Below are 14,492 nucleotides of genomic sequence, written 5' to 3'. Positions count from 1 at the left end.
CCCTTTCTTTTATTCTCATGGCTTTTCTTATCCATTAACTATTAATGGAGATTTGTTGCTGGGTTGAGGGGGCGGTGGCTTGGAGTAAGTTTTCTTGCAGAATTGGATGTTAAGTTTGGTCGTTCTGGTTAAGGGCTCAGTTGTGGCATTAATCCTGGTGTGAAATGAACAAGGTATAGTTTTTTTAATCCAGATCAAGGATCTCCTTAACCGGGATCAGAGAAATAAGGGAAAACTAGGAAGTACAGATTTGAAACCTGAAAGAGCAGTGTTGCTCTCTACTGGTATTTCTTGTGTTTACTCAATTTTATGAAGATGGCCACATATAAGAGAAGCTCAAGGTTAGAGTAGCTAATTGTAACAGCCAAGTATAGTGGCCATGAAAACATCCAGTATATATTAAAGTCTGAACCCAGACAGAGCCCCTTGGATGTTTCCTTACTTTTTTTTCCCTCGTAATTTCGAACTCTCCTTAGAATGCCCACTGAAAAAAATCTTGTCTGACTCACAGGAAGCCCAGGGGAGAGGGCAAAAAGTGCCGGAAGGTGTATGGCATGGAGAACCGGGACATGTGGTGCACCGCCTGCCGATGGAAGAAGGCCTGCCAGAGGTTCATAGACTGAGTAGCAGAGGGCGGCCCCAAGCTGCTCCTGCCTCCTGTTTTGCTGCAGGTGTTAGGAAGAGCCTTTCCTTCTGAACAAAACCTCAAGACCCAGGGAAAGCCCTTCTACGAGCCTTTGTGGAGTTACAGCAAAAAAAAAATCAAAAAATATCACCACCTGTGCTGCTCTTACTGAGAACCCAGCCTAGAGTGGCTAGAACATTTCCCCCCCGTCAAAAGAAAAGTCAACTTTGCCATGTATTTAGGTCTTAAAACTATGGACTTCTGTAACAACTGAACCAACCAAGCCCATTTTACCTAGAAAGGAGGCATATTTTGATAAGCTTTCTGAATTATGGCATTTCCGAGAATTTTTTTGACCCTTGGGGGGGGAAAAAAATCACATTAGCTACAACATTATTCAGTAGCATTTGTACAAAGAACAATACCCACTTTGTGAATAGACTTTTCCCCTCTTTTTCATTGACTTCTTGAAGCAGTACACATCATGATGTGTTGCAAGAAAGAACAGCACTCTGGGTATCTTTTCTATGTCTGTTTTGTTTGTTTTTAAGAATGGCCCCAGATGGCATAAGCTCCAAAAGCAATTGGCAATGGAGTCACCAGCCGCCTGCAGTCCCAAGTTGAGTTCAGGAAATGTAGCTGCCACTGTTGGAAACCATCGAGGAATCTTCTTTGGATCTGAAAGAAGCTCTTCCCCCAAGAGGCGGCACAGCTAATTCTCCACCTGCCACAACTCAGACAAGAACTGGCATCCGTAGCCATCTGGGTAAGCCTTGATGCTTCTTTCAGGGATGTGATACAGACTGCAGCTCAGATCTGTGTGTTACTGCTTGTCCATCAAGACTGCAGCCAGGTTAATGGGTCATTGGTCCATCCCTCAAAACTCCACCACTGACTGATTCCCGAAAAAGCAGGGAACTCGACTCTCCCAGCATGTTTGCATTGGACAGCAGGGCACAGCTGACATGTCCCCATCTGTTCAGAAAGTCACCTTCCAGTCTGCGTGCACTTTTATAGGTTTCATGCTTTAGTGTGTCTGGGAGATGGGTTCAAGAACAATATAAATATTATATGGATAAATGGAAGGTCTGAACTTTTATTTTTCTTATAAAAATATTGGGCTATTCATTAATTTGCTCAGAAGGGAACATAGAGAACACCAAAAGGAGAATGCATGCTGGTATAGGACTTTCTCAAGTTAGTAGGGCCAGGGCTTGCACTGTGTTCCATTTGTTGGGATTTCTAACCAGTTGTACTTGTTGTTTGTTTTGGTGTTAGTAGTATGGGTAGCAGCTGCCAAGCCCTTTAAATTAGCTCATCCTCAATTATCTGCCCTACCTTCAACTGCCCTGCTATTTCTCCTATACCTATGCAAAGAAGAGCACCTTATAGGATGCACTGTATAGGGGTGGGGCCATAGGATCAGCCATAGGAATGTTAAATGAAATTGCACAGAGGAAAGCTTAATATATGTTTAAAGACTGTACATATGCTTTTTTAAAGAATAGAAAGAAGTCATCTAGTAATTACAGATACCCTTTTCTATTGTAAGCAAGGGATATATAAGGAGGTTCTACAGTGCAACATCCATAATTTGTGCATTCATATATTATGGTAAATTTATTTTTTAAACTCTCATATGACTTTTTAAAAATTATTCCTTGGAAAAGATCCTGGTCTTTTCCTTCATTTATTTTTTTAAAAAAACACATTTCAAGAGAAAAGAAAAAGAACATCTAATTTTACATCAAGATTACTAATCAATCAATATAGCCACACCAGCTGTACTGTATGTTTTGGAACTTACAAGGTCAGCCAGGAACAGGTGTATTTTTAAATGCAAAAATGTATTGGGTTTCCTCTTCCCTAGCATGTCCTTTCTTCTCCTGGTATCTTATCACTTTGCCTATAGCACCACTGTTGTGAGATGCTGCTCTGGCCTGGTCCAAAAGGCCGTAAGCAATGAGTATATCACCCAGTGTCCTGGAGGAGGCAAGGCTGGCCAATTATTTGAGCAGGTTCACCATGAACTTAAATGAAAGGGTGCAACTGTGGCCCAGAAGTTTTTCTCTTCAGCAAATCTCCCTGTCACTTGATTCTTGGATTAAGTCACAAAAGATTAAAGTGATTTGTGTTAAATTCATTCCCTTCCAAGAATTTAGAACACAAGGAGGGAGAGATCTTTGCTGTGGAGTAGTCTTGGAAGAAGGCCCTGTAGCTGTTACTCTAAAAGATACAACCCATGAGTACTTCTGAGCTCAGGCCTAGCTATGCCAGGCTCAATCAGTGCATAGGTGTAAGCAGAACCTTTCTTCTGAAGCCTTCTTCACACACATTCTGCATCTCCTGCCCAAGTGGAGGCACCTTTCTACTGACCAGTCCAGAGCTCTGTGTACTTTCCTTTCTGGCTTCCAGATGCGGACGGACCCTCAGTACCTTCCTGCTCACAAACACCTATTCCCTGCACCAAGACATGTAATAACTAGGAGACCACCAAGCTACACCTGGCTGGCCTTGAAGAAGACATTATACTTTTTACAAGCTCTGAATTGCAATATGCAGCTGCTGATTGTACAAGTTAAATTTTTAAAAATAGTTATTTTGTTATTTTTGAAACCAAATGAAGTGCCAAATTAAGCCAGACTTTCATTTCATGCCATCTCTGTGGAACCAAGTTCTTTTATGTCTGCATTTGGCAGGAAGAAGGGTAAGAAGAGCAGTCCCAGGGTAAGCTGGTGAGCCTTGTCCATTCCAGGGAACTCAGAGGCCTGTCCAGGCAAAAGGAGTGGCAATACAATGGATTCTGGTCCAGTGAAAAGTTCCGATTTTTTTTCCCCTTCTTTGATGCCCCTTCTTTTTAAAAAGTTCTCTCATTTCTCTACAAAGAAGGCATTTGATATTCACCAACAGGGCACATACCAGTTAGCTGCAAAGCAAAAAGTGTGTATCGGGCAATAGCCTCAAGACTTAGTTCTTCCCAGAGTAACGGACACTCAACTTGTGGGGGGCAGTGATGCAACTTGAAGAAAACACCCAGATAGCAAGTGTGTCAGGGAGGAAGATTCAAGAGGCCTGCGGACATCTGGCCCCTGTTCATCTTGGGGCTAATCAGCCAATAGTGACTGTCTCTGAGCATCTCCACCTCAATTGCTGGAAAGTTTCCTCCCTTGGTTGGCAAAAGCCAGTTTCGGGAAAAGAGTGGTGGGTTTCCAACCAGGAATGTGCATGCTCAGCTGAAAAATGCCTGTCAGCAGCTCCAAGTACAAACAAGGTACCCTTCAGCGGACAATTCCCTGCCCAGTCATAACCATGTTGCAGATGGAGATTTTTCAGTAGAGAATGATGCCTATTACAGTTCTTCAATTTTCCAAAAAACTTTTCAAAGATGGTCACATGTATGCTGCAAAAAATTTCTGAAACTGATATGTCCTCCATTAAATGTCAAGAGCATTTGAGTTGAAGTCCTCTGTGTCTGATGTCACACTGCCCACACTTTTGCAAGCAGCTATGGGTTCTGAGTTAGCCAACACTGCTGAATTCCATTTTTCCCTTCCTCAGATTCCATTGGAAAATGACATGCAGCATTCATTCACTTGAGAAGGTTTAGGGAAAAGTGGCAAAAATTGTATATAATGAGAATACCTTTAGAATTGTAGCAGAATACTGTAAATAATATTCATTTCCTCAGGGAAACAAAGGCTATGTGAAAATAGGAGAATTCTGAGACTAGGAAGAATTTTACAGTCTTTTCTAGTTGGAATAGTTTTTTTTTTTTTTTCTTTTCATGTGAACATGATATCATTTCAAGACAAATTTATGTGACCTGGACAATACCAACTTTTGTAGATGTGGGGAAAATGCCCCATGAAGAAGCTTTGTCTTTGTAGCTGGCCTGCAATTGAAGGCTGACATTTGAACCACAGGCGTGGTGCCTGGTGGGTATTCATAGACTCAGTGAGGCTTTTTGAATGTAATTGTGAATACAGAGCCTTGCCATTTCTTTTTATAATCACCCAGTTTGGTGACTGTTAATTAGCGATCAGCAGAATTCTATAGGTAATAGAAAGCCGTTAAAGATGTGCATTTTGCTTTACTAGCATGTTAAGGAGCAAACTGCCATGGACTTTATGGACAAGGTGCTGCTTTTTCTCACAACCCTGTAGGATTTCTACCAACCACATCAGCTGTAGCATTGGCCTGTGTGAACACAGGGAAGAATTTGTGCATACTAATAAGTGGAAACAGCAGGATTCATGAATATGAATGAGAACGTGGATCATTTTAGAGAATGTGCTGGGCACATGGGTCAACTGGAAATTTCATTTCTCTAAGCAAGGAACCCTACCAGCAGCACATAGACTCACCCTGTTCCTCCTACCTGTGGGGATCACTCCACCTAGGAACTGTTTCATTCTGTCTTTTAAATTGTAACTAGCCAAGCCTGAAGTCAGTAAATGAGAGTAGCACTTTTAGATATCAATACAATCTCTGAGTAATGTACACCAATAGAGCAAGAAAGCATCAAATGTATTTAAGACCAACTTCTTATGACTGACTTTGAAAAAGCCCATATCCAATGATATTCATGCTTTAAAAGGTGTGTCTCTCATAGGACCAGGAACGAATATGGGAATTGTACTTCCAGTCCTATTGTGTAAATAGTTCCTTTTTTTTGGAGACAATCTCATGTTTTATAACTTTTGTTGTGTGGGTCTGAAAATCACACGGTAATGTGTTGTGGCAAGATGTAATCTTCAATAATAATTATAACTTAATTTTCCAAATGAAACAAAACACTTCTTTAGACGTCTACAATTCTAAGACACGACACTTTTATAATAAGCATTAGTACTGAACTCTTCAAGTTAATAGAACTGGAAATATTTTACAAGATGCAGTGTTTTTGTAATCACAAAAGAACATGAACATTTTGTGGGAAATGACCTTGGTTTTATACATTGTAGCTTATTTTTTAAAATACGGTATTTTACCAGACAGGAAGTGTTCATATTATATACAATTCCTGTTCGCTGAACAAAGGGCTATGCCTCTTTTAAGCAAGTGTTTTGATGCATATCTTTTCAATTAACCCTCTGTAGCAAGGGTAGAAATGCAGATCAGATGGAATGGTTATTAACAAGAGAATCAAGATCACAACACCTACATCTTTATCATTGCCAGAATGTTTTCAAAGCATTAAGGAAAAAAGACACTTGAAGAATCATCACACACATTTTAAATCTTAAAAAAAAAAGAAAGAAAGAAAGTTGGCAGATATGCTTATAGGCCACAGGAGAGAGATTCTTATAAATTCTTTAGTGTAAAATGATGGACTCTGTCATGAGACACATTTTCCACTCAACCTACCAGAACCACAAACCTGCATTTACTTAACAAATATCATTTGGAGGAAATTTCTAAAATCATAGTATGTACATCCAAAGACAGAATTCTTAGGAGATGAGTAGTGTTTAAAGTAATGCTGTCCTCAGCACTAACTTTAATTTCCTCATCAGAATAAGTGCTTGATTTTTCACTGTGAAGAACTCACAGGCGCGCACACACACACACAGTTACTGTTCCCATGAGTCAGGAAACAAGGAAGGGAGCTGTGGAGAGTTTATTAACTGCACAAACAACTGTGAGTTTTGCCAAAACCATCTCATAATACTGTACACTTTTTTCAAGCCCACTCACTGTTAAAATGAGAAAGCATCTTTTCTAAGATTTTAGTAATCCAGAAGCTAGCCTAATTAGCCAAGTATGCAGATAAGAAAAATTGAGATCAAACGGCCCCATGCTGGTTGGGCAGCCCCTATGAAGTGGTCATTCAAAGCTTGGTTTCAAACAGACTGGACTCTGTAGACATGAGGACTAAAATGCATGGAGTTAGGGAAGTTCACTCACAGCCAAGGCTTCCAGTCTTTGAGATGGGGCAACCTAGAAAACTCCCATCAGCATTCCCTCAGTATATCTCCACTGTTAACTCGGGCCTCAAGTGTTTATTGCTGTATAGTTTAGAACCAATGAGTCTCATTTCAATGGAAGCTTCCTAATGGTATATAATAGGGGTTGCCAGGCAAGATCTGTGTAAACGATCAGGGCAGACAAAAGAGGGACGCTGTGGAATGGCATCAGTCATGTTGAACTGGAAAGCACACACCCACTTAGGAAGACCCACACTCAGCTCTAGACAATCAGACAGAATTCAGGCCCTCCTTGATCCTCTCACCTGGAAATGTGATACTCCCTGACATTCAAGCTTTGACAACCAATGCAGATTCTCAGCCAACACTGTGCAGACCAAAGACGATCTGTGGGCAGATGTAGCCCCAGGCTGCCAGTTTCAACTGTTGGAGAAAGTAGATTTCACATTCCATGGCCATCAGGTCAAGTTCTTCCGTCAGCCCCACAAACTCACATGTTGGCACTATATCTGGGCAATTAAAATCAAAAGGGGGCAAGAAGTCATTTGTCCCCAGAAATTATCCTCATGGGAGGCTTAAAATAGAAATGTCATATCCTTAGACTAGCCTTGCCTCTGATCAAAAGGTACTGAGTTACTCCCCAGCTCCGCTGAGAGCTGCCTGTGGCGCACCCAGGCCATGCCCCAAAGCATTGAATAACTGTAATACTGATTCTTACTGTTTTTTATTACCGTGACCACTGTGACGAGGGGCTGGCAAAGAGCAGCCTGTGCCTTCAGAGAAGGCAGCCAGGAGCCCCCTGAAGTTTTAAGGTAGCACACGTTGCCTCCTTATGCCAAAGCCCTCTGCCACCTCTCCACACTCCTTCCCAAACCATCTTGCCTCATTCCAGTATAAAATTACTGTTATTTTTCACCTTTGATAGGGCAAAGTCCTTGCTTCAGAACTGGTAGGCACTTAGGTATTTCAAAGTATCTCCTCACCTTAACAGAGGGTTTCTACATAGAGAACCACAGCTGCTTTGAGGCTAAAATCAAAATGAGAATAATGGGGAAAAAATAATGAGAACAGATTAGAAGTTGCTAACTTTCAAAGGGACTGAGTTACTTTAAACTGTGTCTTAGGTTGGAGTCCTAATGATATTGGGATAATTGTAAATGGCGAAGGATGTCCTTTAGATACATTATTTCACTTGATCTTCATAAGAAGGGCAGTGTAGAATGAGCCTATGGAGAACCACCATCACTCACCTCCAAAACCAGCCCAGAGTCATCTTGGGCCTGTGAGTCAGCCTCACTGATGCCTGCAGAGAGGGAGGAAAGGGCTTTTTTTCTTCCTATATCAACTTAAATCGATGCCAGAGACTATAAAACCAGCTTATAATTTGTAATAATCAAATCAAAAGTAACTGCAAACTCAAAAGTTGGGAATGCCCATGCACAAAGCCCCAGATTCAATCCCTAGCACCACATACACACACACACACACACACACACACACACACACACGTTGGGAATGTCTAGTGATGTTAAGTCCTGTTTAAATCTGAATCAACTTAAACACCATTGGCAATACCTGAGATTTCCTTCACTGTGAATGATTCAAATGCTGTCCAATACATAAATGAACTTCATCATCTTCCATTATTTTACCAGGTTTAACACCTTGAATGTAAAGTCACAGGAGTTCTGTCATAGAGTTAGAATAAGCCTCAGAAAGCCTTTTGGCCTGTCACCCACTTCGTTAACAGGTTTTTTGATGAATGGCACTTTTATTATGTCTCTGAAGTAATACAGTGCCAGAAAAGGAAAGGGTTTAGCCCTTTTCACCTCTTATGGGAAAGAAGCCCTTTGGGTAGTGGTTAGCACCAATACCACAACAGTGACCTGACCTAAAAAGACACAAGTGTTAGGAAACAAGAAGAAAGCTCTGTTTCCAAAAGCAGATCACTACAGATTTTGAAAGGTTGTGATCTGGGGCAGATTATGATCAAATCATAATCCTTGTTTTTTTTTAAAAAAAAAAATATTCATGTTGGGCACCATCCACATAATTATTAACTATATCAACTTACAAAGGGAAGGTCCCCTTTATTTATATTATGAAAATGCTAAAAATTAATTCTGGAGTCAGTCAGTGACATTTTCCTACTAGGATCAATTGCCCACATTTTTAATTCAGAAAATTATCTGAAGTAGAAAGTGGCAACTCCTAAAAAAGGCAAGAGTGCTGTCAAAGAAGAAAATCTTCTTTGAGGGGGCAAAAAATAGCAGAGATGCTCATCTACATCCCTGTCTAAAGAGGGAAACCAGCACTCTGAAGAATTGAGCTTTTTCAAAAAGAGGAAAGAGCAGTTCCCATTTCTGGTTACCAGTCTTGCTTTCCGCCCTCTTGGCAGCACCTGCAGATTTGCTAGTGGTTGCTTCTTCTCCCTTCTTCCTAGCCAGAGGCCAAACTGCTGTTTTGTTCCAAAGCTGTGGATGGGCTATTCTTGATCCTTTGCTCCTGATTATTTTCCCTTAAGTTTAGGCCCAAGAGGATACATACATATTGCTGGGACTGGTATGATAGGCTCAGTCGATGCGGCTGCCCCCTTCCTGCAGGGGACAGATTTCCATGCAGGTGACTATGAGGACAGAGGCTCAGTCAGCATACAACCTACTACACTGTCACAAGAGCTCTGTTCAAACCCACGGATAGAGAATAACAAGGTACGCACCTAATCCTTTCCCTGTGCCTCAAAGCCCCATCCTACTCCTCCACTGGTCACCTGTCCCACCAGTCCCTTCCCCATGCACAGCTAATTGAGCAGAACAAAGAACATGTACTGGGATCCATGTTAGGAGAAGCACCCAAGGGCAGAGCAAGAGGGCTTCACGTTTAATTACACCTTGACCCCTGCCCATAACTACAGAGCACAAAAGCGGAATTGGCCTTTATTATGTAAAAAGGAAGTAGCTCCTGCACAATATAACTGTTTAAATTTTATATTTATAGAAAGAAAAAACAACTCCAGTCCACTTACATTGTTAAGCACTTGTCCTGCACAGTCTGCTTCCCATGTTTTGGGCACAGATAACTGACACAGGGAAAAGGTGGCACTCTGGGGGCCTGTGGCTGCTGGAGTCGAACCTGAATTCCCCTCAGGGAGCTACAGTAGCGCTTAATGTTAAACTACCCCCCTGCAAAGAGTGAGTGAGCCATGCGTAACTTTGCAGATTATAGACCCTTATTTTACTTTTTAAACCTTTTTTTCCTATACTCTGCTTATTGGAAATAAATGGTTATGATTTGACCAACCCCTGTGATGACAGCAAAGTTGCTCCTTCCAATAGAATCCCAAGAGTTTTGGGAAACTCCTCGATCACTGGTAGAAAGCTTTAGAATAGACTTAGATTTGTAAGAAAGAACTCAGTACCGCCCCCCATTCACAAGTTCCATGGCTTCAATAACTGAAAATGCCCTGAGTGTAAAATAACTCAGGAATGTGGATCATGTCTATAAAAATATATATATGTATATGTATATATATATATATATGCCATTATTCCATATTTTCCTATGATGCACCCTGAAATTCCTATTTTTATAACTAATGGTTGGACAATGGTCAGCCATTTAAACAAATGCTCTCTGGACTAACCAGACCCTAATATAGTTTCCAAAGTGTTTCATATATCAAAATCCTATATGCTTAGAAGAACAACTCAGGATAAGAAAAAATTGCTAGGTCCCAAAGGGTTCATGACTATCATCAAATGTAACTTCCAAGTGGCCTACACTCATTTCTTTCAAGGGAGGGGCTAGGGAGAGAGAACAACAGTAATCACAAAACCTCTGTTGCCCTTACTCCATAGAAAAGTTTAAGAGAACTCTGCTTTTAAAAATTAAGCCATCTTTCAAATTGTTTTCTCCACCAAATCTAAAATACTAAAATAAAATTATTAAATATTTTAAAAGAGGTAGTTAGTGGAAATGCTATCCATAGAAAGTATTGCTTTTCAGTGCCTGCTAAGCAAAAAATATATATGTATGTGTGTGTGTGTGTGTGTGTGTGTATACACACACACACATATATATGAAAAACAAGAAGCATTCCTACCTGTGGGACACTGGTGTCAAATGACAGGTGTGAACATATACAGGCACAAGTTCAAAAGCTGTGTGGCAATGCTATCCAGTGTTCAGAGATCTTTTGAAATACAATCTTGCCACCATTCTGGGGTAAGTACTTGCTTACAAAACTCTTAATATTAGTGAATGAATGTATAAAATTACAAACTATGCATTTTCAAAGAGTAACATGTATTTTGTATCAAATCCAAGTAAATTTTTTTTCATAGAGACTTATCATAACTGCAAATTATCCAAAATGAACTTGAATGCATATCTTTGAGGGCATGTGGGATACCGCCTACGTTCTCCCGGCTGTTTTTAAAGACAGTGCAGTGGAACTTTCCTTGGAAACTCCAGGCTCTAAAATATAACCATTCTCACAATTCTTACCATTCTGAAGAACCATTGAGATGAATAAATGGGAAATGGCTTATATATTTCTTCCTAAGCGTAAGTGGAAATGTTGCCTATTAAAAATGTGCCCAGGTCCTCAGAGGTGGATGTTCTAGCAACACTGGATGAATAAGCAAACAGCTGCATTAAGTTAGTGAGTACTACATCAGATAAACATGGCATAGGTTTTGTCTGTTGTGCTTAATTCTCAATCCAAGAAAAAAAATTTCAAAAAGCTTGGGTTATGTGGTATTAAAGAACAAAATATAAAAATATGGCCCAACAAATCATTTTTCTTTTTTCACAATTACACGGAGATGACTCCTTATATTTTGAAAATTCTTATAGAATATACACAAATTTCTTCAACCCTCTTACTTATTTTGTATTTCTCTGAAATCTTTTCTCCTAATAATTTGTCTTTGCTCCTTAATTACATTACTCAGCACAAAAAAAATATATTATTTCCCTCATCTGACATTATGGAAATAAAGAACCCTATTCTCTGCCATTCTGGTTCTCTTCTGTGTCTACTGAGAAAGTTTCTTGACTGTTTGTAAAGTAGGGGAAAACACTCTTCTAAGCCTGGTATTTGAGGTCATGGTGGATATGTTTGCTACCTAATTATAAGTTAGTTGGGGAGGGGCAATGTGTCTTTTTTATATGATTTTTAGCCAAATCCAGATGTTCTGATACTACATTTCTGAATACTTTTCTGACTGTAAATACAGCCCGTGGAGGTTCAGGTTAATAAACCTTTTCTGTGACTGTTCCTCAGCCATGCTCCTTGCCAGCTTTTGGCACATTGTACATAGATTTGTCAAATTCTTAAATGATGTTGTTTTTTTCTAAATGCTGTTCTCTAAAACAATTTTTGTTTTTTGTTTTTTGCTTTCCATTGTTTGGACTTTATGTGTTAGTTTTACAGAATGTTTCCTAAATATTTAACACCAGGAAAAATGTTTTAAAATAAACTGGTGCTAATTGGAACCGAAGAAAAATTTCAGCTTGAAGATTTACAAGGGAAAACGTTCACACCCGTTAACTTGCACTTTCCCAAGGGGACAGCTGGCATCTACTTGAAATGGGCATCAGGAAGACCACCAAGTGTTTACAGTGTCTGTAGCCCATTTAGGTGTAAAATAGAGAAGAGGCTCTGACCGCCCCCATAGTTGAGGATTTGCTACATTGGTCCTCTGGAGGCATTTAGGTAGAAGGAAACGCTGGTAGTAAGAATCCCTTTGGTAATAGTCTTCTGGTCTTTGGACTTTCATGTTCTGTGATGCTTAGCTGTAGTAATGAATATGGTGTTGCCGGTCTAGTCTGATGTCATCGTTGACCTGTACTTATTTTGTGTATGGCTCTACCTTGGGTTGCACTGGCACAAACTGAGCCAGAACACGGGACTTTCAGTAAAAACCATTCTGACTTCAGTATCCACACACATGAACTTAAATGAACTTGTAACTGGTTGATTACCATAAAGTAAGTCTAACTTTCACTTAATAAAAGTTTTTGTGTATCTGCTTCTATTGGGGGCTGTTTATTTAAGTATAATTAATTTCTACCAAGAAAGGTTTTTAACTAATAAAAAATTAAGAGCTTCTTTCCTAAATTTTACTGTCGAAACCATTTTTAGTCACAGGTGAAAGGTATGTCTATTCCCATGTTCACTTAAACCATTCCCTCAAGAGTGGCTGCCTAGATGCACTAGCTGCTCACCCTATGCCAATCATCCTTTCATGTCAAGCAAGCAGACCCTCCACTGGCCAAGTCTGTGTCCACTGGGAACTTGTTCTGTGCAAAAGCCCACTACGTGCACAGGTTCTTCAAGGTAGCAGGCTTTAGAGTTAAACAAACATGACCACAAATCTGGTTTTGCCTTTTGTTAGATGGGCAATTGGACATGTGATTTAACCTTTGTAAGTATTATAATGAAAATTACTAGGGGAAAACCTGGGAAAATGTTCACACCCATTAAACCACCCAGAAGAGAACAGCTGGCATCTACCTGAAGTAGGTATCAGGCAGTCACCCTGGTTTGAATGACATCTTCACCTATTCCTAGTCTCTTCAGTGAGGGAAAAGCATGACTCATTGCCTACCTTCTAGTTCACAGAAGCGCCTTCATGCCTGAGCTATTGTGAAGATTACCTGTAATTATACATATCACAGTGCGCAGAGAGGTATTCCACAAATGGAAGCCACACACTCAACCATCCAAGAATTTCAGAAACCCAGATACCAGAATTTTCTCATGTCGACTTCTTAAGAATCTTTGTAAAATGGAGTATGCCCTGCCTTGCAAAATAGCATATACATGTCTGAATATTTCATTGATGGCTCCCGGCCATAATTCTTTATGTTGGCCATTTAACCAAGTTTCAAACTGAACCTTCTTGGAGGACTAGAGGGCCCTACAGCTGGACACTAGCTGCTTACTCCCGCACTGCCCCACCCAGCTCCCTGTCACTGAACCTCTATGATTTCCTCCAGCAGGAGGGTCTTGAGCTCTTTGACCTTCCCCTAGATGCCATGGGGCAGAAGGCAGGGTCACACTTGCTGTGCTGTGTGTGGTAGGCAGCCTCTCACGACAGCTCTGTGTGGGAACCAGAGTAAGCCCCTACCCACAGCTTTGCTTTCTGCAGTTTCAGTTACCTGAGGTCAATGGGCATCATCATATCTTGATGATGGCCCTCCTAACAAATCATCAGAAGGTGGCCAGTAGCCTACTACTGAATCACAATATTTTGGCCCCTCAAGTCCCTTTGTCACATAGGCATTGTTTCAACATATACCATCAGGGTGAGTGCAATGCAATAAGATTTTGAGAGAGAGGTGACCACATTCATATAACTTACAGTATACTATTATAATTGTTCTGATAGTCATCATTTATCTCTTACAGTGCCTAACTTTATCATAGGCCTGTAGGTATATGAGAAAATACAGCCTACAACATGTAGGACTGGGTGTCATCCCCACTTCATCCAGAAGGAGGTTAAGTATCTGGCCCAAGGCTACACAGCCCAGGTGGATTTAGGCCGCCATGACCCTGAGCCCATCAAATAATTTTTTTGTGTTTTTAGGAGCTATTAGCACATGGATCCAGTGTGAGTTATGGAAGGCAAGACCAATGTCTCCTGTTTCCACTTATTGGCTTTTTTCTACTTTTAAAGCCAGTGTGGGCTGCTCTCTACCCATTCCTGCATCTATCTGACCCTGTCCTCATACCTCTTTCTGTTTATTCTCCTCTCTTCTGTCTCCAGTTTCCCTCACACATCCCAAAGTCATTGCAAGGAAAGGCTGGTGCTGCCTTCACAACCAGCAACCAGTCTCCCTGTGCTGCTCCAGTGCACATCTGCCAGGCCCTTGGCCACATAGATGCCAAACTTCCTTCAACACAGTATTGTCACCCTCAAGCCTCAGGT

At 40.7% G+C, this 14,492-nt stretch overlaps 1 protein-coding gene across 1 annotated transcript in view; it reads left to right on the top strand.

The window, feature by feature from the left end:
• Znf704 (zinc finger protein 704) overlaps nucleotides 1-12,593 on the top strand; it is a 195,487-nt gene extending 182,894 nt beyond the window's left edge. The window contains exon 9 of the mRNA XM_048782737.1: nucleotides 512-12,593. Within this exon, the coding sequence (XP_048638694.1) occupies nucleotides 512-623 (112 nt within the window). The 3' untranslated portion in view covers nucleotides 624-12,593. The remainder of the gene's footprint in view (nucleotides 1-511) is intronic.
• Nucleotides 12,594-14,492: the final 1,899 nt, after the last annotated feature.

This window comes from Marmota marmota, unplaced genomic scaffold, assembly GCF_001458135.2.
Source record: "Marmota marmota marmota unplaced genomic scaffold, marMar, whole genome shotgun sequence".
Classification (NCBI taxonomy): domain Eukaryota; kingdom Metazoa; phylum Chordata; class Mammalia; order Rodentia; family Sciuridae; genus Marmota; species Marmota marmota.
The sequence above is the reverse complement of the archived record's forward strand: the minus strand, read 5'-3'. Positions and strand labels throughout refer to the sequence as shown.